This window comes from Lepidochelys kempii, chromosome 5 (genome assembly GCF_965140265.1).
Source record: "Lepidochelys kempii isolate rLepKem1 chromosome 5, rLepKem1.hap2, whole genome shotgun sequence".
NCBI classification, from domain to species: domain Eukaryota; kingdom Metazoa; phylum Chordata; order Testudines; family Cheloniidae; genus Lepidochelys; species Lepidochelys kempii.
Window position 1 is genome coordinate 25,433,035 of NC_133260.1, and position 22,873 is coordinate 25,455,907.

Sequence of the window (22,873 nt, forward strand, 5' to 3'; positions counted from 1 at the left end):
CATCCACTTGCTTTATTTTCCGTAACAAGACAGAAAATTTTTTATCTTTAACTTATGGCCAACTGGCTGCTTTACACTATGAGATTTTTATTCTTTTTGTGAATGTGGTTTTGTGCATTTTCCCATGAATATGCAGTGCCGTTTTGACAGTTAGAGACTCTGACACTACTGGTTTAATAAATCAAAGCATGACAGGTGCTAATGCTTTTTGGCTTCACTCTGAAATAAATAGATGTCTTGAACCTTACAAAATCCACTTGTTTTTTCTTTAAACAGCTTGCACAATTATAATTCTTTCTTGGCCATCTAAACAAATTTCTTTTGCTTTATATTATTACTAAAGATTTTTAATAATTTGGATTAAAGATTTATTCAAATCTGTTTAATTACAGTTTAGAAGCACGTGGTAGATTTGTTTTAATTAATTTTGTATATATATATGTGTCAGAATTAAATATCAGTATATTTATATGTTCAAATTAGATACATTTTCCGATTTCATAGCTGATATTGTTATTAAATCTTAGAAATATCTATATTAAAGTTTTGAACACACATTCTGAAAGTGTACTTTTCCAGTACATGTTGTAGTATGTATTTATTATAAGATACTTAAACACATATGATCAACCAGTCCTATTTTCTAGCCTCCATCAAGCATTCTCATGATGTAGGCATTACTTTAGGGTATTAAAAAACAGAAACTGCTTTGTTCCATCCTGTTCTGAAGGTTGAAGTGGACCGTTTTCAAGATACAAAGAGATTTCTACATGACTATTACAGGGGAATGGAAGGCAAAATGCCAACAGAGGCCTGTCCAGAGTTCACTAGAATCCCATTATTAGATATTGTTAATGTAGAGCAATCTGTGGAACAAAGCAAGTCAAGAAGGTAAAAACTGCATTGTAAAAAAAAAAAAAGTAACGTAATTAATATAGCATATAAGTATGTTTGTCCATGTGTTACTGTTAAATAGATAGACTATGGTGATCACAGCCATATGATAGATGTTGAGTATTGTAATGTATTTAATTTATTGTACACTTTTGGCTGCCCCATCATTACTCTGTGCAGTAACAAAACAACAAAAACTGACGGATAAAAGGTTCCTTCTTTCCCCCAAATTATGACAGTTCCCCAACAAATCCTGCAACTAATTATAGTTAAGTATTAAACATTTGGTTCTGTATCAGTGACGAAATTAAAATTTCACGAGCATAGCCTCTGAGGTTGTGGTCAACTGAACATAAGTTAAAGAAGCCTTGCTGGGTGCGTGGAATTAAACACAATATTCAAGGTGAGAGTATACCATCACTTGTATATAACAATGGCATAATGCTGTGCATAACAATACCTATATTGATACCTGAATGGTTACAGTCCATCAAGACCCCATCAATATGCATATCAATAGTTAATATCAATCCATCCAGTGTGTATTATTTGTTGTCTAATGCCCTGGTTTTGTTTAGATCAGTCTTGAGTTCCTTATAAACCTCTCTACTCTAGACTAATCAACATGATTTTGTGTCATCCACAAATTTTACCACTTGTGATCCATGGAAGGGTTCCTCCTTTTTCCATTGCTATCACAGACTTTGAAAATGGGGTTCTGGTTCTCTTAATGTAACTTAATTGCACCATGTAAACATATACTACACCATCGGGATAGTGAGTTATTTCCTATTTTGTTTTCAAGGATTCCCATGGTTCCTCGTAGACCCCCTTCTCCTGAAATAAATGTCATCAAGCAGAAAAGCAAAGCAATTCAACTAAAGAGCAATAAGGAGGAGAATTCCTCTGAAAGTATAATATTTAACTTTGGGGCAGATGAGAAACTTATCACTGATACATGGCAAGCAGCAGTAACAGCAATATCAAATATGGTAAGAAATGCTTTGTTTAGTAAAGATTCACAGATTGGTTAAATAGTTAGATCTAAATCTTTCCAGTCCAAATACCAGACCCATGCACCAGTATCTCAACTCCATGGCTGCTGTTCCACTCCTGATGTTCCAGTAATCGCTGCAGCCCTAATACATCCCTGCTATAAACGGGGAAATGGCAGGATCAGCATAGTAGCAATTCCTCTTCAGAGCTCTGCTCTGTGTATATCCACTCAAATCCTGTCTCCCGCCTCCTCATATGGTGGAACCAAACAATCCTGGTGTTAGAAGTGACCTGTGCGATAAGGAAGAGGGATCAGTATTTGCCCCTTAGTACATTTTTTCTTAAACCTTCCAAAAGTAAATCCTCAAGCAGAGATTAGACGTCACAAGTCTTCTCCAGCTTTATTTTATAGTGCCCAAAGTGTGCTAGCTGTGTGACAGCTAGTTTCGAAAGGCAGTTCCTGGATCAGTGGCTAGGATTGATGGCTTTCCCCACCTTTCTGCACTTTTACAATATGGTCAGACATGTTGTCCTCTACAGTGAATGCCTTAAGATAACTTAACTCTAGAGGCCTTGTCTACACTGCCACTTTACAGCACTGCAACTTTCTCGCTCAGGGGTGTGAAACATCACCCCCCAGGGGACCCCTGGGGCCCTGCAAGTTTCAGTGCTATAAAGTGGCAGTGTAGACAGTTCACCAGCGCTGGGAGCCACTCCGCTCATGGAGGTTTTTTTTTTTTTACAGTGCTGGGAGAGCTATCTCCCAGGGCTGGTGCCGTGACTACACAGCCATGTTAAAGCTTTTAATGTTTAACAGCAGCGCTTCAGCGTTGCTAGTGAAGACATATCCTCAGTTCTTCAGCTTCTCAGCCTTCACTGAAGCCTAGCCCTGCTTTGGTTACCAGTTGGTCTACTTCCGCTGCTTCCCTTTAATACTTTAAATATTTCACAGAAGAAATTATTTAAGCTGCCATCTTTTTCCTTCTTGCTTTTTTGGTTTAACAACTGTTTCTTTATTTAATAAACATATACTGATCAGATATGAAATCAAGAATCAAAATATCTAATTTATATTATACATCCAGCAGCAACCACTAGTAGAAAATAAAGGATAGCTCGTTCAAAATATTAATTGTATGTTCTAGATCCAGAATAGTTAAGTTAAAATATTAATATGAATATTAAGGTAACTGCTGAAATACAATCAAAAGAAGCCGAGGAAGAAAAAGAACGCCAGCAGCTAGAAAAGAAAGAACAAGAACGTCAAAAACCTTCTCTGGCAGCAGGAGGCAAAGGTGGTGGAAAGGATGCCAAAGATGCCAAGAAACCACCTCCAAAATCACCCACCAAAAAGAAAGGTAACTGAAGCATGTGCTTTTCTTTTAAAAATAGAGCATAAAACTATTCAAATTAAATGAACGTATGTTAAAAAAGAGACTAACTACAAAAGTTTAATTCTTTTCTCTCTGTTCTTTTGATAGTTCAAAACATGATATATCAGTGTGCTGACATGGTAATGATAAAGAAATCCAGAGACTGTTTAGTGATAGTTGGGTGAATTAAATCATAATAATATTTAGGGATAAATGTTCAAAGTAATACCAGAAAGTAATACTTGCTAATCTTTTTCTGTGCATTGTTTTGGAAGTGTACACATTGCAGCCATTTTATCAAATTATGTCAACTTTTTTAAAAATGCTTGTTCTTTTCTAACATTAATCTCCTGATGTAGCTAAAACCATATAAATACTTCTTACTTTATTAATAAGGAACAGGATAAAAATAGTCCAAGGCTATTATTCCACAGTATAATGTAACAATCTTTATAATATGATAGATCAATCAGGTCTGTCCCTGCTCTATCATCATTCTGACAAGGTATAAACAATGTATTGTTTAATTGCATTCTGTTAGCACCTAGAGACCCAACCAAGATCAGGGCCCTATTGTAATAAGTACCATATGTACAGGTAATAAGAGACAGTCTCTGCCTCAGTGACTTGACAGTCTAAATAGAGAAGATAGACAAATGGTGGGGGAAAGAAAGTATTTTAAAAATGGGCAAATGAAGTGGAGAGAGAGTATGTGTATATCTACACAGCAGAAAAACCTGTGCTCTGCCACAGACTACTTGTGTAACCTTGGGCAAGTCACTTAGCATATGTCTACAAAGCGAAAATACACTTGCGTCAGCAAGTCTCAGAGCCCAGGTCAATTGATTCAGGCTTGTGGGGCTCGTGCTGCAGGGCTGAAAATAGTAGTGTAGATATGCGGGATTGGACTGGAGCCAGAGCTCCAAGACCCTCCCCCCCCCCAGCACCCGGGTTTCAGAGGCCAAGTTCCAGCCCAAGCCTGAATGTCTACACTGCTATTTTCAGCCCCATACCACGAGACAAGTCTTTTGACCGGGCTCTGAGACTTGCTGCCACAGGGTTTTTTTTTTGCTGTGTACACATACACTAAATGACTTGTCCAAGGTTACAGAAGTAATCTGTTTCAGAGATCAGGTCTCCTGAATCTAAGTCAAGTGCCTTAACCATCTTTCCTCACAATACAAGATAAGATATTAATGGATACATTTTTCATTTTATGCCAAATAAAGTGCTGTTGTACATCTCCTGAGAGTGGAAGAGCTCACCAACTTTTATTTCTGGCTTTCACATCCTAGGGATGCACAATACAATTTTTTTTTATCTTGTAGGCAGTGCAGCAGCATACTTACTGAAAGAGTGATATAACTTTCTGCACTCAATTTTGTCACCTTTCGATTTGATCATTAGAGTTATGTTCAACCTGATCTACTGATCTGGTATCATCCTGTTGCACCACCACAGCAGCTGCAAGTCGGTTGTTGGGGAAGAAAAGTTATCATTATCTGTACTTGACAACACTTAACAGTCAAAAGTGCTTAAACTACAAATAAACTGCCAACACAATGTTAAAAAACAAAATTATAAAATAGCTTTATAATATTAAAGTGTTGTTGTTTTCATTGCAGGCTTTAGGTCCATCTTGTAAAAGTAACTAATAGGATGATGTAAAAAAGTATAACATGAACTAGAGGAGACCTACTTTTAATACATTGTACACCCTCCTTATCGTATTTCAGTACTGTCTTAATGTAACTAATACTGACTTATCAATAGGGCCCTACCATATTCACGGTCTATTTTGGTCAATTTCATGGTCATAGGATTTTAAAAATCATACATTTCATGATTTCAACTATTTAAATCTGAAATATCACTGTGTTGTAATTGTAGGGGTCCTGACTCAAAAAGGAGTTGGGGGGGGGGGAGTTGCAGTACTGCTACCCTTACTTCTGTGCTGCTGCTGGCGGGGGCACTGCCTTCAGATCTGAGCAGCTGGAGAGTGGTGGTGGCTGGCTGGGATCCCAGCTCTGAAGGCAGAGCCACCGCCAGCAGCAGTGCAGAAGTAAGGATAGTATGGTATGGTATTGCCGCTCTTACTTCTGTGCTGTTGCCTGCAGAGCTGGGCCCTCAGTCAGCAGCCGCCACTCTCCAGACACCCAGCTCTGAAGGCAGCAGCGGAGAAATAAGGGTGGCATAGTATGGTATTGCCACCCTTACTTCTGCACTGCTGCTGGCGGGATGCTGCCTTCAGAGCTGGGCGCTTGGCCAACAGCCGCTGCTCTCCAGCTGCCCAGCTCTGAAGACAGTGCAGAAATAAGGGTGGCAATACCATGACTCCCCTAAAATTACCTTGCAAACGCCCAGCAACTGTCTTTTGGGTCAGGACCCCCATTTGAGAAACGCTGGTCTCCTCTGTGAAATCTGTATAGTATAGGGTAAAAGCACACAAAAGACCAGATTTCATGGGAGGAGACCAGATTTCACGTGATGTATTTTTCATGGTCGTGAATTTGGTAGGGCCCTACTTATCAACATAGAACTTTTATCACCATTTACTTCATCTCTGAATTTGACTGACACTTAGCATTCAAAGGGTACTTTGTGTACCTGCAAATTATCAATAGATTAATAGATTTTAAGTCCACAAGGGATCATTATGACCATCTAGAACCCCAGTAGAAACAACTCCATTAGATAATCATTTCCCTTTAGCAATTATATTTTGAGCTCTATTAGTTACCCAGTTTTAATCCATTTAATAGGTGCTACACTGATTTAGTATAGTGTTAATTTTTTAAATTGAGATGTCATGCAGTAATAATGTCTTACAGAAGTCTAAGAATATTATGCCAACAATTACATTTATCCACCAAACTTGTAATCTTATAAAAATGATATCAGATTCATTTGAAAAGAAATTATTTCCATAAAATAAATTGTACTATGCTGTGTTGTCTACATATATGCAGTCCAAACATTATAAGATTTTCTTTTTGGTGAAAATATTTTCTTTTCTTTCAGGTGTTCCTTCTCCAGCACCTGTGGCTGAAGCCACTGCCATTCCTCTAACACCAGAGGAACTAAAGAAACAGGAATTAAAGCTTAAAATGAAACAGGAATATTTTAGTGCCCTTGAATATGAAGGTATGTAATTAGTTCAGTGGGCTACATTGTGGAAGTTGATCATCATTCCCAATTTAGATTTTTTTTAATAGTTGAAACTGTCTGCAAAGTTCTGTTGAAAGTTTGCTGAGTGAATGGGGAGGAAAGAGGTCTGAAGAATCCTGGAAACTTAAAAAAATGGTGGTAGACAATAATTTTTGAATAAATATATTCAAAATAGAAGAGAAAGTACTTTTAAGCCTCTCTTCTCTTTCCTGTCATCCTTCTACTATCAGCTATTCATTGTAAGAGAACATATTAAATTATATTGACCTGAGCAGTTAACCAATCTTCAGGATCTTCTGGATTGTTTCTGTTAGAGGGAGTCAGGTATTTGTTTGATGCAATCCTGTTTATTCACAAAGAATGTATAAAGTCCTGTTTTCCTGAATACGGTAGGAATGAAACAGCAGGAGACAGTTCCTTTTCTCACAGGGCCAAGCCTCTTTTCAGCCAGCACTCTACCCAAAAACTCTCTCTCTCAGCTTCTCTCAAGATAATGCAACAAGAGCTTTTCTGGCTGTCTCTGGGGCTTCCTTCCTACCTCCTTTATGTGCTTCTGGCATGTTTCTGCTCCTGCGTGCACACATACACAGACACAGAGCTTCATCAAACCATAATCAGCCTTCTGCATTTGTGCTTAGACTCCAAGGAGAACCGCTCCAACCACCTGGCTCAACTCCCACATCAGCCTTGCAGGTGGCCTGTGTTTTGGGCAGTGGCTCCTATTGTTTCAGCTATCTGTTCTACAAAGGAGCTTAATTGCTTCTTACATTTATCCTGAACGAAGGGTGACTGTTACACTCACCTGCTTCAACAATGTTTCACCCAATCTCAGCACAACAATATTTTTTTAAAATCAGATATTTGGAAATAGGAAGGGGAACTTTAAAGAGGTAAAGACCTGCCTAACAAAACAGCCAAGGTATGTATCAAAGGAGAACTAAAACATACAGGGCCACATTTTCATAATAGCTTATTAACATACCTTGCAAATGCAGATACCACAGCTACACCTGCAAGTGTAATAACTGGAAATGTAAATGACCAATTAAGTGTGTAGATATTTCGAGACATGCAAATCTGTAGGCAGTTACTGAGTTGTGAATTTTGATTTCTCACTGAATTTAGCAGTTGCATGTATATGCCTTATTTTCAATTGTGTTCCTGGTCTGAGAGTATTTTCTGTTGTTGGATATTTTGAGAATTGTGTGACTAAATTTGATACTTACAGATTGTTATGCCATTGTCCCAGTAGCAGACTGAGAGAAGCAGCTCCTGGAAAACGTGCAAAGAAGTTACAAAGAAGGCAGCAATTTGTTAAGCTGTACTGAAAAGCTTAATAGATATGCACTAAAAATCCTCTGAGGTGTTTTCAGTTGCTCTTACCTTTTTAATTTTACAGCTTTCCCTCCCAAATCAAGCAGATCTCAGAGAAAAATGAGTTAATGCCAAGTTTAAAATTTCAAATGTCAGCTGTTTTTGCTGAAAATAGGAAGTGTATATTTTTCATTCTCATTTAACTCAAAGATGAACTTAAAGGGATTTTGTTCAGACCTTCCAAATACATTCATCTTTCTGTAGAGCCTGCCTAAGGAAAGTTTCAGCCTCAAAGATGATTGTTTTGGAAAGTTATTATTGGCATATGGGAATAAGGTCTGTAACAGAAACTGCTTTACAGTTTTACCTATTGAAGTCACTGTCAGCAGCAACTAAAATTTTGTTTTGTTTAGAAAAACATTTTCTAGCAGGTAAAATTAAATTTAATAAAAAATTGAGAGCCAGGGTAGATGAAGTAATATCTTTCGTTGGACCAACTTCTGTTGGTGAAAGAGACAAGCATTTGAGCTACACAGAGGTCTTCTTCAGGTCTCAAAATAAAAAATTGAGTTGCACATTGGATGCCTACATGGATCTTCCAAGATTTGAGATACTCTTAGTTCAGTGTTACTCTTTGGTCTTCTTTCTTTTTCTTCAGGTTTTTCATTCCTCTATTTATCTGTTCGATATCTTTTTCTTTCTCACATTCCATACCCATTTTTAAGACATTTATCTTTTCCAAGACATTTATGTTTCTCTGTCTGTTGCCTCCATTTTTTACTCTTAACATCTCAATGACAACAAATTCTTTGTCTTTTTTCAGTCCTCCCATTGTGAAATGCCAGTTTTTTCTAAGTTAGATGGAATTTTTTACTCATAGATCTTTGTAGACAAATATTTCTTCTTCGAGTGCTTGCTCATGTCCATTCCACTTTAGGTGTGCGCGCATCCACGTGCACAGTTATCTGAGATTTTTGCCTTAGCGGTATCCGTTGGGTTGGCTGTGGTGCCCCTGGAGTGCCATGCTCATGCGCTGGTATATTAGGCACCCCAACCCTAGGCCCTCTCAGTTCCTTCTTGCCAGCAACTCCGACAGAGGGGTAGGAGGGCGGGTAATGGAATGGACATGAGCAACACATCTCAAAGGACAACAGTTACAAAAAGGTAGGTAACTGTTTTTTCTTCGAGTTCTTGCTCATGTCGATTCCATTCTAGGTTTGTGCGTGCCCACATGCACAGTCGTCAGAGATTGTTGCCTTAGCAGTATCCGTAGGGACGGCTGTGATGCCCCCTTGAGTGCCACGCTCATGTGCTGGTATATTAGGTGCTGCCGACCCTACGCCCTCTCAGTTCCTTCTTACTGCCCGTGATGGTTGGTTGGAGCATCTTGTCTTTCATTGCAAGAGCGCTAGTGGTTCTTACAGTCCATTGTTCTGTCTCCTTTGGTTTTAGTTGATAGGTACTTAGTTAGACCATTAAGTTAAGGGTTAGAGTAATAGTTTAGGAGTTAAAGTCCCGGCTGGAACTTCGCCTTGGAGCAGGGCATGCCCTGTTCCCCAGGCTTTAAGCCACGCTTATTGTGCAGCTGGCCAATGTCCATTAGCAACCTCCACACTAGCTGTTTGAAGTGTTTGGGGGAGTCCCACAGAAAGGACAAGTGCAGGATCTGCAAAAAAAGTTCGCCCTCAAATTCAAAAGGAGCCTCATGGAGGCTGCCCTTCATCCTGCTTTGGAGCCCGCTTAGTCGGACTCCATGCCCGGCACTGAGGCATCAGTGCACAACACACCGCTGGCACCGGAATCTGCCCAGCACCATTTGGGGCTTTGGGCAAAGAACCTGTGTTAGGCCATGTGCCCGCCCCGGAGCTACTCAAGGGGTACTGCTGTGGTCGGACCCCTTAGCCCAGCCAGGGACCCACCTCTTGCTCCCGGGAGCGGCAGAGGGTCCTGGGCCCTAGTAGGGTCATGTGTGCCCAAAATTGGGCCTGGCGACCAAAGAGCAAGTAGGATGTCCGGTACCACAGGCACCAAGCCAGGTGATGGACCCAGCTAAGGCCCTGGCATCTACAGACAAGCCAGTTATGGGACTACCCTCTAAAGCAGCAGAGTGTCCCCAGACCGCAGGCGTCAATCCCCTTCCCTGCGGCCTTGAACCCCGATACCTCAGCCTCTGTCCCTGGTTAGAAGACACAAGTCCCTGATGCTGAGGTCTCCACCTACATGGCACTGGACACCTGAGTCATGACGCAAATCCCCATACCCACGGTACCATCGGGCCTCCCACCAGAGATCGCCACAGCGCAGATCACCATCACACAGGCAGTCTCCCAGGCATAGATTCCCACCTCCCTGCCTGGTTCGGGATAGTTCCCAGTCGCGGCACGGTCTGCAGCTCCCCAGTACCGCTCTTTGGACAGGCACTGATCCTCACCAGGGTAAGGATCCTCTCCTTACTGGTTGCCGACAAGGGTCCGTCAGCAGACGCAGGCATCTACAGCTCCGCCCTGGTCACTGGAAGGGCAATGGTCCAAGTCAGAAGGAGAGTTCAGCCTCTCACCTAGAAAAGGTGAATCACCACCAGCCCATGAGACCGGCACGACTCCTGCAGCAGCAGTGTGGAGACTCAGTGGCAGCACTGGAACATGTGGGTGTACCTTTTATGCCGTTCCTGTCAGGCTGCTTTGGACAAACTGCCCCTGGCACAGTCAGAGCACGGTGTTGAATCTGATGCAGGGATGACACAGCAGGACCCAACACCCCAGGAACCGTCCCCAGATGAACAAGGGGAAGCCACCTCTCCCCCTGTGGTGCAGTCATCTTCGTTATCCCAGGCTATCCCAGGAGATGCAGAGTACCCTCCAGGACCTTCTGTTTGATGGGGGAGGGTTCTTTTTGGAGCTGACCAATGCACAGCTTCACGGTCTTAAAGACTCCCGTGCCACCCTGCATTCATTGGACCTACACAGCCCTCAGCAGGCTAGAAAGCTGTTCCACCCCCCACCTCCTCCATCGAGGTAGTGGGGTGTCCCTCGGTCCAGCTCCTACAGAAAGAACAGAGACAAAGGATTTAAACGGCATCACCCTTCATCTTCCTGTTCCTCTGCCCAGCCTGGTTCTTCTAAAGGCTAAGGAAGCCAGAACCAGGGATTTTGAAGATGTGCCCAAGGACATCGCCTCAGTCACTTCCGAGGATCCACCTCGCCCTGGAGCAGGGAAGAAACTACATTTCCAAGCATTCCCATGGCCGCTATCAACAGGAAAGGGAGTGGGAGGGAGTGGGGAAGCTGCGAGGGCTGGTGTGACCAATACACTGGGCTTGCTGTGAATGGGGAGCTGGCTGCTAGAAGGGGGTGGCACTGTGAATGGGGAACATGTATGCACAAGGAGTAGAAGGCTTTGGCCCACATATCACGCTCAGAGGACTTCATCAGACTGGATTAGGGATGCAGGTGGCCTCAGCTGACAGCCCCCGAAGAAGGAATTGGATAGAATGAATGGACAGTGTCTGAAGCCTAGCAAGGGAGATATGTGGGCCCCAGCAGGAGAAGTTAAAAAGATAAGTAAGGGAGGGCATAGGCACCAACTCTGTGGGTGCTCCAGGGCTGGAGGACCCATGGGGAAATATTAGTGGGTGCTCTGCACTCACTGGCAGCCAAGCTGTTTGACCACTCCAGGAAGGGCAGAGGAGGAGCGGGAACGTGGCGAGCTCAGGGGAGGAGGCAGGGAAGAGGCAGAGCTGGGCCGGGGATTTGGGGAAAGAGTTGGGGCAGGGACTTTGGGGAAGGGTTTGGAATGGGGGCAGGGCAGGGCCTCATGGAAGGGGTGGAATTGAGGCGGGGCCGGAGGTAGAGGGGGGTCGAGCACCCACCGGCGGGAGCAGAAGTCGGCGCCTATGAGGGAGGGAAGGCACTACTAGAGGACCTGGGCAGCTTTAGGTACAGTACCAGGCACACAGGAGGATGTGACTCAATTTCTGAGATAATAAAAGAAGAAATTGTCTTTTCCTTTCCAGATTTGTCTAATAATCAAAAAGGGAATCTAGCACCTCCCTTCCATATTTGAACACCCTCAAAGTTCAGGAGAGCACAAATTCAATTTGAGCTGCTCTCTGTTACTTAAAAACAAAAAACAAAAAACGAGGAGTACTTGTGGCACCTTAGAGACTAACAAATTTATTTGGGCATAAGCTTTCGTGGGCTAAAACCCACTTCATTGGATGCATGCAGTAGAAAATACAGTAGGAAGATATATATACACAGAGAACGTGAAAAAATGGGTGTTGCCATACCGACTGTAACAAGATCAATTAATTAAGGTGGGCTATTATCAGCAGGAGAAAAAAAACCTTTTGTAGTAATAATCAGGATGGCCCATTTCAAACAGTTGACAAGAAGGTGTGAGTAATAGTAGGGGGGAAAAATTAGCATGTGGAAATAGTTTTTACTTTACGTAATGACCCATCCACTCCCAGTCTTTATTCAATTTGACGGTGTCCAGTTTGCAAATTAATTCCAATTCTGCAGTTTCTCTTTGGAGTCTGTTTTTGAAGGTTTTTTTTGAAGAATTGCAACTTTTAGATCTGAAATTGAGTGTCCAGGGAGGTCGAAGTGTTCTCCAACTGGTTTTTGAATGTTATAATTCTTGATGTCTGATTTGTGTCCATTTATTCTTTTGCGTAGAGATTGTCTGGTTTGGCCAATGTACATCATTTCTCCCAAATCAAATATTGATCCACTGTAATTTTCTCTAGAAAAAAGTAGGATAAAATTGAGCAACAAATGCTGGCATCTTCCCAATGCTAACTAAAACCGGAATTGCTATGTTCAACAACCATTACTGTTTGAAGTGAGCTGTAGCTCACGAAAGCTCATGCTCAAATAAATTGGTTAGTCTCTAAGGTGCCACAAGTACTCCTTTTCTTTTTGTTTTTTTTTAGTTTTGTTTGTTTAAAAAGAAGATGACAGTAATATTGCATTGGCAAATTCCCCACAGAAACAAAAGAACAGAAAACTTTTCCTCATTATGTGGGACAGTCTTACAATATGGTTCCAGATATCCTCTAATCACACAAACTGAAAATTTTTCCATTTTACTGCAGTTCTGTAACCATGCAGGAACCAGTCCTGCATTCTGTGCACATCCAAAATTCCTACTGAATTCAGAAGTGCCTTGCTTTTGTAACCATACCACCTGATATTTTCAAATTTGTAAGCTAAGCAGGTTTACATTTAGTAATTGCGTGGGAGGCCTCTCAGAAAAAATTAAGCGCTGCAGGAGGTGTTCATTATTCACTAGGTAATGTGAGTCCCTCCTGTTTACAATAGTAAACCAGTGCAGCATAGTTTTAGAATGCACTGTACTCCTAGAGTCTAGAATTAGTTCCTTTGCTTTTTTACACAGCCCATTAAAGACAATGAAAAGACTCCCACTGACTTCAAAAGGCTTTGGGTAGAACTGGTTATACATGGGGTAACTCCACTGTCTTCATAGGGTCCCGGTCCCACAGCAGAGAGGGGTGGCGTGAGCTTATTGCAGAGCTGCTGCTCAGGGATGGGGAATCTCCTGGCATCCCAGCCTCAGAAATCATCCAGGCTGCACCTTCTTCACTACTATGTGTTAGCTGTTGGGTACATAGGAACTGGGGGCTCCTGCTGCAGGTGACAGGCATCTCAGGTACTTAAAGCCATGGCCTGGAGTAGGGAAGCACCTAACTGCAGAGTCTACAGCTACATAAGGCCAGCACTGAGGATTGAGAGTCCCAATGCTGCCGTTGCAAGGTTCAAGCATGCTCAGTGTTGGAATTGCCAGCTAGAAGGTGCACCTGTCTAAGGCTGGCCTCTGGCAGTTGGCCCTATGGCTGTAGCCAGAGGAGCTACAGGTAACTCTGTGACTATTGAGGGCCATTAAACTAGGAGCAGATAAAGAAACGAGTTAACCTCAAGGAACAGAGGTCACCAGTAGGAAAGGAATGTCAAGGGGAGCAGGGAAAGTGGAAGCAGGTCAGGTTTGCAGGGGGAGAATAGGACCAGCTGTTTGGGGAGCATGTCCAAGGTAGAAGGGAAATAAGCATGAGGAGAGGTGGTGGTGACCAGGTAGTGGAATAGCATGTAGATGGGAGCAGAGGGGAAAAGAAGGCTGGTGACTGCAGGTTCCCAGGGGCTAAGTGCTCACTGAGCTAGGGTTGGAGAAATGATGTTTACAAGTGGCTTGCTCAAATGGCAGGATGGGTCCTGGGGGAGGGATTTGTCAGAATTGATCAGGTATCTTCTGGCTATGGAACTTTATTGAGCTGAGGCCAGGAGCACATACAGTGGTTGGTGAAATAGGGTGGTGCTGGAGACATGACTATAGAATGTCTTAATGAGGAAGGAGATAAATCTGAGTGGAGTTTCCCTGATCATTATGAAGGTTCTGCTCACTATGGACACTGGGAAACCCACATTGGTACAGCTTAACGAGAAAAACTGGGGGTTGAGGAAGCTGTGAATGGCAATACATAGAATTAAGCAGAGGTGTGTGATCAAAATGAAAAATGTCTCTGAGATTCAGTACTGAGTATACAGTGGTGCCGCCACACCAGGCCCACACTCGGAAGGGGCCCATGATGAATACATGGGGGCCCATAAATATGTTTGGTGCCAGGCCCACAAAAGGTTAATCCAGCCGTAGTTCTGGTTGGCCTAGTCACAGTTGACCTCGGACCACTGGGTGCTCGACATGATATCTTCGGACTACACCCTGAAGTTCGTGGTTGACCCTCCCTCCCACCCCACTTCTCCATCCCTCTTCAAGGACCCTTCTCACAAGCAACTACTCATTCAAGAGGTCAAGAACCTCCTACACCCGGGGGCAATACAGAAGGTCCCTCCAGACTTGAAAGGGAAAAGGTTCTACTCCTGCTATTTACTAATCCCCAAAGCAAAAGGGGGCCTCAGATCCATTCTGGACCTGCGCCGCCTCAGTAAGTCTCTCAAGAAGTTGCAGTTTCGCATGGTCTCTCTAGCTTCCATTATTCCCTCCCTGGATCCAGGATAGTGGTACGCCACCCTTGACTTAAAGGATGCATATTTCCATCTTCCCGGGACACAGGCGTTTCCTCCATTTTGTGTTAGGCCACTGCCATTTTCAATTCATGGCGCTGCTCTTCGGTCTCTCGTCAGCCCTGAGAGTGTTTACAAAGTGCATAGCACCAGTGGCCACTTACCTGGGGCACTGAGGGGTTGCAAATTTATCCATACATCGACGATAAAGGGCCAATCCTGGGATCAGGTGCAGCATCATCTCGACCTTGTTTGCGCCACCTGTCACGACCTGGGACTGTTAATAAATGAGAAAGTCAACCTTAATTCCAGTGCAACGCATAGAGTTAATTGGAATGGTCCTAGACTCTAATCAGGCCAGAGCCTTCCTCCTCGAGGCTCAGTTCCAAGCCATAGCGGATCTGATCTCATGGATGCCAGCCCACCTTCTCACCACCGCTCATACATGCCTGCGATTGTTAGGCCACATGGCGGCCAGCACTGACGTGGTCTGGCACGCATGGCTCTGCCTCAGCCCCTGCAGGCGTGGCTAGTGTCAGTCTACCTCCCCAACAGCCTTCCATCTGCCACTCGAGGGTAGGACGTTTTTCGCCCAGGACATGACTGCCAGGTTCCTCAAGGGCCTCGAGCACTTCTACCTGCACGTCAAGGACCCTGTTACTCAGTGGGACCTGAATCTTGTGCTCTCGGGGCTTATGGCACCACCCTTCGAGCCTCTGGCTTCCTGCTCTCTCCTCCTTTCCTGGAAGGACATCTGCCCGCCAAGTCTCTGAAATTAGGGCGCTTACCTCAGAACTGTCCTAAACAGTCTTTTAGTTAAGGTTAACAGTTAAGGTCCAGCTGCGGCCACATCCAGCTTTCCTGCCTCAGGTGGTCTCACAGTTTCATACGGGCCAGGACATTTACTTACCTGTCTTTTTTCCAAAGCCACATAAGTTGGAGGAGGAGAAGCGTAGGTTGCATTCCCTAGACATCAGGAGGGTGCTAACCTTTTGCATTGAAAGGACCAAACCATTCCACAAATCAATGCAATTGTTCGTCTTGGTGGCCAACAGGATGAAAGGTCATCCAGTGTCCCGTCAAATAATTTCTTCTTGCATCATTTGCTGCTGCTACGATCAGGCAAAGGTGCCTCCTCTGATGATTGTAACTGCCCATACAACCAGGGCGCAAGCCTCTTTGTCAGCTTTCCTAGCCTAAGTGCCTATCCAGGACATCTGTAGGGTAGCCACCTGATTGTCCGTCCACATGTTCATGTCCCATTACGCACTTAACCCAGCAGGCTTCAGTAGAGCAGTGCTGCAAGCCTCTAGACTGTGAGCTCTGAGCCCACCTCCAAGGATACTGCTTGTGAGTCACCTAGAATGGAATCGATATGAGCATGTACTCAAAGAAGAAAAAACAGTTACCTACGTTTTTGTAACTGTTGTTCTTTGAGATGTGTTGCTCACGTTCATTCCATTACCCGTCCTCCTGCCCCTCTGTTGGAGTTGCTGGCAAGAAGGAACTGAGAGGGCATAGGGATACCACTAAGGCAAAAATCTCTGATGACTGTGCACGTGAGCGTGCGGACACCTAGAACAGAATGGACATGAGCAACATATCTTGAAGAACAACAGTTACAAAACAGTAGGTAACCGTTTTTTCCTCACAGTATGCCACCCATTTTCACAAAGAGGGAATTGTAAGAACAAACATTGGCTATGGTTCCCATAAAATTTGTATCATTTGAGATTTGCTTTTTCCCCTTTTGAAAAATCTGAGAAAGGAATGGTCTCTCCCTGAAAAGATTTCATTTTTTAAATTACCTAAATATTAATGGTATAATTTTTAAATAAAAGGAACACTTCCTCTTTAGAATATATACATTTTATATTCAAGTTCTAAGGGAAATGTTTTGAAATCATATTCAGTGGACTATCTGCTTTTTCATCATTGAGCTTCTAAATCTAACACTTTTGTCAGAGGGTACTGTCTGAATTAATGTCTTTTTATCACCTCTTCCTTCTACATCAGTTTGGTTAAGATTGCTATATCCTTATGATATGCACATTCTGGTATCAACAGTAGGTATATTTTCTAAAACAAATTCTGGAGTCTGAGTGAATTAAAAAAATATAAAGTAATATATGAACACAGAAATCTAAATAGGCATTTTGATGCCTGAGTGCAGGTTTTGGTGCTTAATTTTAGGTGCCTAAGTAAGTTTGAAAATAGGTTTCAGATTGTATAAATAAATTATTATTCTGAAATGACTGTTTCAACAGAGGAAGCTGCAAAATCTCGACTGCAGCTGATAAAGACAAAGGCATTAACATTTGTTGAAGAACTAGTAATGAAAGCAGAAGAAACTTACAAATATATGGAAAAGTGGCTTGGAGCCAGGTTCCTAGCAGAAATGTCCAGGTAATATATGGCTAATGTTTAAATAGACCTGGTATCTTAGTAGAATAGAAAAGTTATAGTAAAGCTGGTAAAAATAATTGTTCCGACAGGTGACATAAGCAAATAATTTGTAAAAATGTACAAAAATTAATCATTTTGCTTGCTAATTTTACTCTCAGGATTTGGGACTTGATCTTGCCTTATGATATATGCCCTATAGTGCTGCATACCTTGGAAAGTTAAAAAGTGTAGTCAGCAATATTGTATACAATTGTTCAGTCTTATTTTTTTTCTTAGGAAATACAGTTACACTTATGAGCACCAGAAGAGAACCCGAAATTTTGTTCACAGGAAGCCACAATACCAAGTCGTGGCTCCTGCCACCTTGGAATTTTGGGCTATTGTTTGCTATGTTTCTGCCATTCCAGAATCCTCCACCTTTTGTTAAACCCACTGTGTATAGCAGTTGACGGAAGTTATTTTAAAGATCATAAGTACATGAGGGCCTGCTTTGTGACACAAATTAGTCTCCAGTGCCCAAGAGGTGTGTAGATTTGGGACTAATCATGACTCCCTGACTCTCATGTAGAGGGGATCTTCCGTGTGCAGGTCAGACCCTTCCCATTATAATATCCAAGTACTTATGCCTCCACAACAGTATTACTCCTTTCCCTGCAGAATGTGCTCCGTAGATCCAGGAGTCCATGCAGGGGCACATGACAGGGCAACAGGCTGAAGTAAGTGGACAGGGTGAGGTGTGGCAAATACACATCACCTCGTTTTCCTTATGGAGTTCTGAAAATCTCAACCTGTACTATCTTTCCATCGGGTTTTCTCTATGGCTGGGATTCCACTTTAAGTGGGCTTCCCATAGCAGTCACAAATAGAGCTTGCTGCCAGGATGTAGTGAGAAATAACTAGCTTGTCATAGGGCCTCCTGTTGACCCTCCTTCCCATGATCCACACAGAGGATTTGTGGTCCTTAACAGAGAAAATCTCCCATTGATGAAATATTTCAGAATTTGACTCTAAGTTACGATCTTACATTTTAAAGTAATACTTGCTTCCTGCACTTCAATTTTTAGTGTTGACAAATTAACTGAGATTGCACGCCACCACATTGAATGTTCTACGAGAATCCAATATGAACTGGTTTTAGATGAGACAGACTTCTTCATAAGCAATGATGTAAAAGTAATTCCAGATCCTATCCCTCCACCACGGCCTCCACCTGTAGAGACATCTGTAAATGGTACCCTAACTATTTCTCAACTTAGCGTACTCCATAAGCAATTTCTACAGGTGGCACCTAAAGGTAGGAAAGAATTTTCTTACACGTTCATAAGAGAATTAGTTACCTAATCAAGATTTAAAATAACTGTTAGGAGCTACTAAACCATTTTTGATACTTAGCCAACAGCATTACGTACACTAATTTATACTAGTAAGTAAAGATGCTACTACTGTTACTAAGAGCAAAGTCAGAATGCTGGTATCCATTTTCATCTTAATGTGAAATATCTAAACTTAAGTGATCTGTAAGAGTCTTTGATCTGAGTTCCTGTATACTCCAGTATGCTGTGTGTGTTTTAAAAGTGGTGGCCATCTTGCTTAATTCAGAAATTCTGAAAATTCATATGGCAAGAATAATTTTCAAATACAAGTTTTTAATTAAATGAATACTTCTGAGTTCAGTGCAGATGGCAGCCATGTTATTAAAAATGACATCATTTATAACATTGGTGACTTTTTAGCCAAAAGGCAACAAAGCATTGGTTCAAATACCTTGAGTTTCCAACACTTCTAGAATGCCTCTTGTCAATATACAGCAACCATTCCATTTATTTTGCAAGTCGTAGATCAGATATGTTTCTTTTTTTCCTGTAACACTTGTAGATGAAGCGTTTAGCTCAGTTGTGGTTCAGTTACTAGATTCAACGATAGTTTATCCTGCAAGCAGCTTAACTGTAGAGCCAACCAACAATTTCATGCAATTAGTGAATCTATAGGAGTCTCTTCACTTAGTATAAACACGCCCTCCAAATGTGGGAACCCTGGGTAAAAGATTTTAAACTAGTTTCCAGCATGATCTAATACTGGTTTTAGAATTATGCAAAACAATTTAAGTGTTTAAAAATTAAACCTTTTATTTAAATATGTATTATCCTGATTAGTTACATCAATATTAAATTAAATGGAAAATAGTTCACAATCATTTACACAAGGATTCATTACTGGCAGTGTCACAAATTATTATCTTTTGTAGCAAATGACTGCTACCGCCAATCAGGGGTGCTGGAACAATTTGTATAGTGGGAGTGCTGAGAGCTATTGAACCAAACTGTAAACTCTGTATGTAATGGGAATCACTTCAAACCAGGGGGTGCAGCAGCACCCCCAGCACTGCTAGTTCCAGCCCCTATGCCGCCAGTACGTTAAGAAATACCTTGTATAGTTAAACATCATAACCAGATTCACCCAGTGTAATGCATTGAAGCTCACGAAGGCCCACTAAGGATGAATTTGGTCCTTCAGGTTGAAATTCATTTCATTGTATATTTACGGGAAAAAAGTGAGGTCACTTTTTGAGCTTGAAAACTGTTTGGCTGAGAAACATGTTTACAGTTTTCCTTTAAAGAGATGTCTATCTGTCTTGTGTATGTATCTGTGAGAGAGAGCATTCCAAAGTGCTCTGCAGCAAATAAAATAACAGATAGTATTGTGCATATAACTAATTATAAGAAGCAGGGAATATCTTATATTTGCATTCATTTATAGAGTTCCATAGGAGTAAAGCAGACTTCACAGACATCAAACATGGCTGGTCATTCCCTCAAGGAGCTTTCGTTTTAGATTTATTTATTAAATATATAAGTCTATAAAAAGGTGTCTAACACAGACTTTAACACCCTTGACATTTCTATATAGTTAAATGCAGCAATAATTTCCATCATATATTGATGACAACCAGTTAAATCTTATAGCAAAAAAAATGTAGAATATCTCACCTTCCTCCAATGTTGCCCCTTAAGTAGCACCTCCTCCAGTAAAAGAAAGGTCAACAGACTCAAACTATTCTGGACCAAGTGGGGAACAAGTTCCAAAGCCAAGTCAAGAATGCCCTACCAGCAGTTCCCTCTCTTTTAAAGCCAAAGGGACTGCAGTTCAAGAGCCTCCACTGATCTCTGCAGTGACAGTATAGCACAGAAATAGAGCTGCTCTCAAGTAGGCAGGTCGCGGGCCACATGCATTTTGTTGTTATTATTTTACGTTATTGGTATTATGGTAATGCTAGTGGCTAGGAACCCACAGGATCAAAAACAACTCCTTAAACTCTATAATGATAGAAACATATAGGTACCCAGTGAAGATAACAAGCGCTGGTGTAATGTCCTGACAGATATATATCTTGCTTAACAAGTGGGCTGCTGCATTCTGCACTTTGTTCAGCATTTGAATGGATTTAAGATGTAGCCCCATGAAGAGCACATTGCAGTAATTTAATTCTGTAGTGACAAAGGCATGAATCATGGTAATAAGATACATATCTTCCTCTCCCCTGCCCCCCAAAATAAATCAATAAATCTCAACCTCCTGGCCAGACACAAATGAAAGAAAACAGTCAGGTTCCTGCTGAAATGTGATCATCCCACAGTAATTAGGAATCTAACCAAATACTCCAGTGAGAAGTGAGAGACAGACACCTTAATCAGAGAAGCAGATATAATCCTCACCATATCTTCCGATTGGTTTCCCCAACCAATCAACATATCTAGATTGAGCTTTAGCCAGCTCACTCTCAATACAGCCAAACACTGGAAAAGGTACTCTACTGTACTATCTGGGGCAGAAGGAACAGAAATAATAGATTGGAATCATCTGTCTGTTGAAAGCAATGCAGCTCATGCTATCTCACTGACCCTCCTAAAAAAAATGTTGAACAAGAAGAAACCCTGCAGTTAGTACTTTCATGGAGAAATGGCAATTGCCAAACACTACTTCCTGGGAACTTTGAGAAAAAAATTGAGGACAACCCTGTCCCTTCCCCCATGGTGCATACATATGGTCCATAGCAACTTACTATGGTCAGTGGTGTTGCAAGCAGTGGATATATCTAAAGATATCCGCATGTTCAGCCTTCATTCACTGATAGGATGAAGTCATCAATCAATGCGATCAACATAATCTCTGTCCCATAACCTAGTTGGTACCCCAGTTGACAAGAATCAAGGAAATCTGAGATATGTAGGTAATTTTAACCATGAAGAGAAGATTAGATACAGGACTGTAGTTAACCAGATAAGTCAACCTCATTTTTTTGCATCTTGAACAAAAACCTTATCAATTATTCTTTAAGAAAGCCAGCAGCATACTCTTAAGAGAGGCACTGACAGTTTGGATTATCACTGGATTCAGAACCTCCCCAGGTTCAGGAAGGACATGAATCCAGAACTGAGGTTGGGGCTCAAAGATCGCCCTCCAGTACTTCACAGAGCACCACTGGCTGAAACAGATGACAGCATTTGTCCCCCAAACAGTTGCCCTGCTTCCACAGAAGCAGACACTTTGGTCAGAATCAAAGTGTCTCCACAAAATAAAAAGGAGTTTCCTCACAAACCAAACTAGAGTCATTGTCTGAGTGGAGTCAGTTGGATTGTCCAAGTTATCAGTCATCGAAAAAGGTCTGTGGAACAAGATTTTGGAGATGGGATAGTAGAAGAAAAATTTTTTTTCTTTATCTCCTCCACAGTATAACAACTTTAAAAACCCTACTGAAAACAATAATAGAGTGGTCTGTTGGAAGAACAGCCCTCCCCTTCAGAGTGCTCTTGTTCCATCAAGAGCAGACCATCAAAACCGTTTCCTTGCCATAATGAAAAAGGTATGCTGCAATCTTCTATTTCTGCAGGAGGTAATGGTCCAAAGACATAGGTAACATATCCAGTCAACCCACCTCCAGTCCTTATCTAAACACTAGCTCAAGATTGTCGTCAGCCGTGGTCCTCATGGAGGCCTGAATTTATTCAGAGGAATAATCATCAGAATAGATGTTTAAGTGGCTGATCATGAACAGTCCAGGAGAATCTAACACTGCACCAGCAGGGACTCAGGTAGGAACACTGGTGTGATATGTATGCCAAGATTAGTATCTTTTATTTGGGATCTCACACACAAGATGGACATATTGTATTCAATCCATTTTTGGTGAAAGACCTATGCAGTAGATTGGATACAAACAGCACAGACTCACCACCTCCTCAGCAATCCTTTTCAGTTCCTACTGTACAAAACATCCAAATGAGACCAACTGCACAAATACAGGTCCAGCAGTATTGTCCAGCCAGGTTTTGGTAATATATGCAAGATTGGGAACCTCATTCTTTCTTACATCATGGATGGTGGAAACTTTATGACCAAATATGCTAACGCATATCAGCGCCAGCCAATGACTTCAGTTCTTGTCTGCTGACATGCCATTCACCAGAGTGATGACAACAGGGGAAACCACTGGGATCAAAACGAATTGGTTTTAGTTTATATCCATATTAGCAGTAGTAGCTGGAGTAGTAGTATTTGTAGTATGGTAATGTCTTCTAAGCAATAAACACATATGAGTATAAAAATAAATTATCCCTATCCCAAAAAGCTTACGCTCAAGGTATATGGCAAGAAACAACAGGTGGGTACAACAAACAGTCAAGG

The 22,873-nt window shown here is 42.0% G+C and overlaps 1 protein-coding gene across 1 annotated transcript in view; it reads left to right on the forward strand.

The window, feature by feature from the left end:
• The window catches only part of LOC140911204 (zinc finger protein 862-like), a 59,421-nt gene that overhangs the window by 4,463 nt on the left and 32,085 nt on the right, over positions 1 to 22,873 (forward strand). The window contains exons 2-6 of the mRNA XM_073343746.1: positions 1,700 to 1,886; positions 3,077 to 3,248; positions 6,285 to 6,407; positions 17,053 to 17,191; positions 18,256 to 18,485. Coding sequence (XP_073199847.1) covers positions 1,707 to 1,886; positions 3,077 to 3,248; positions 6,285 to 6,407; positions 17,053 to 17,191; positions 18,256 to 18,485 — 844 coding nt within the window. The 5' untranslated portion in view covers positions 1,700 to 1,706. The remainder of the gene's footprint in view (positions 1 to 1,699; positions 1,887 to 3,076; positions 3,249 to 6,284; positions 6,408 to 17,052; positions 17,192 to 18,255; positions 18,486 to 22,873) is intronic.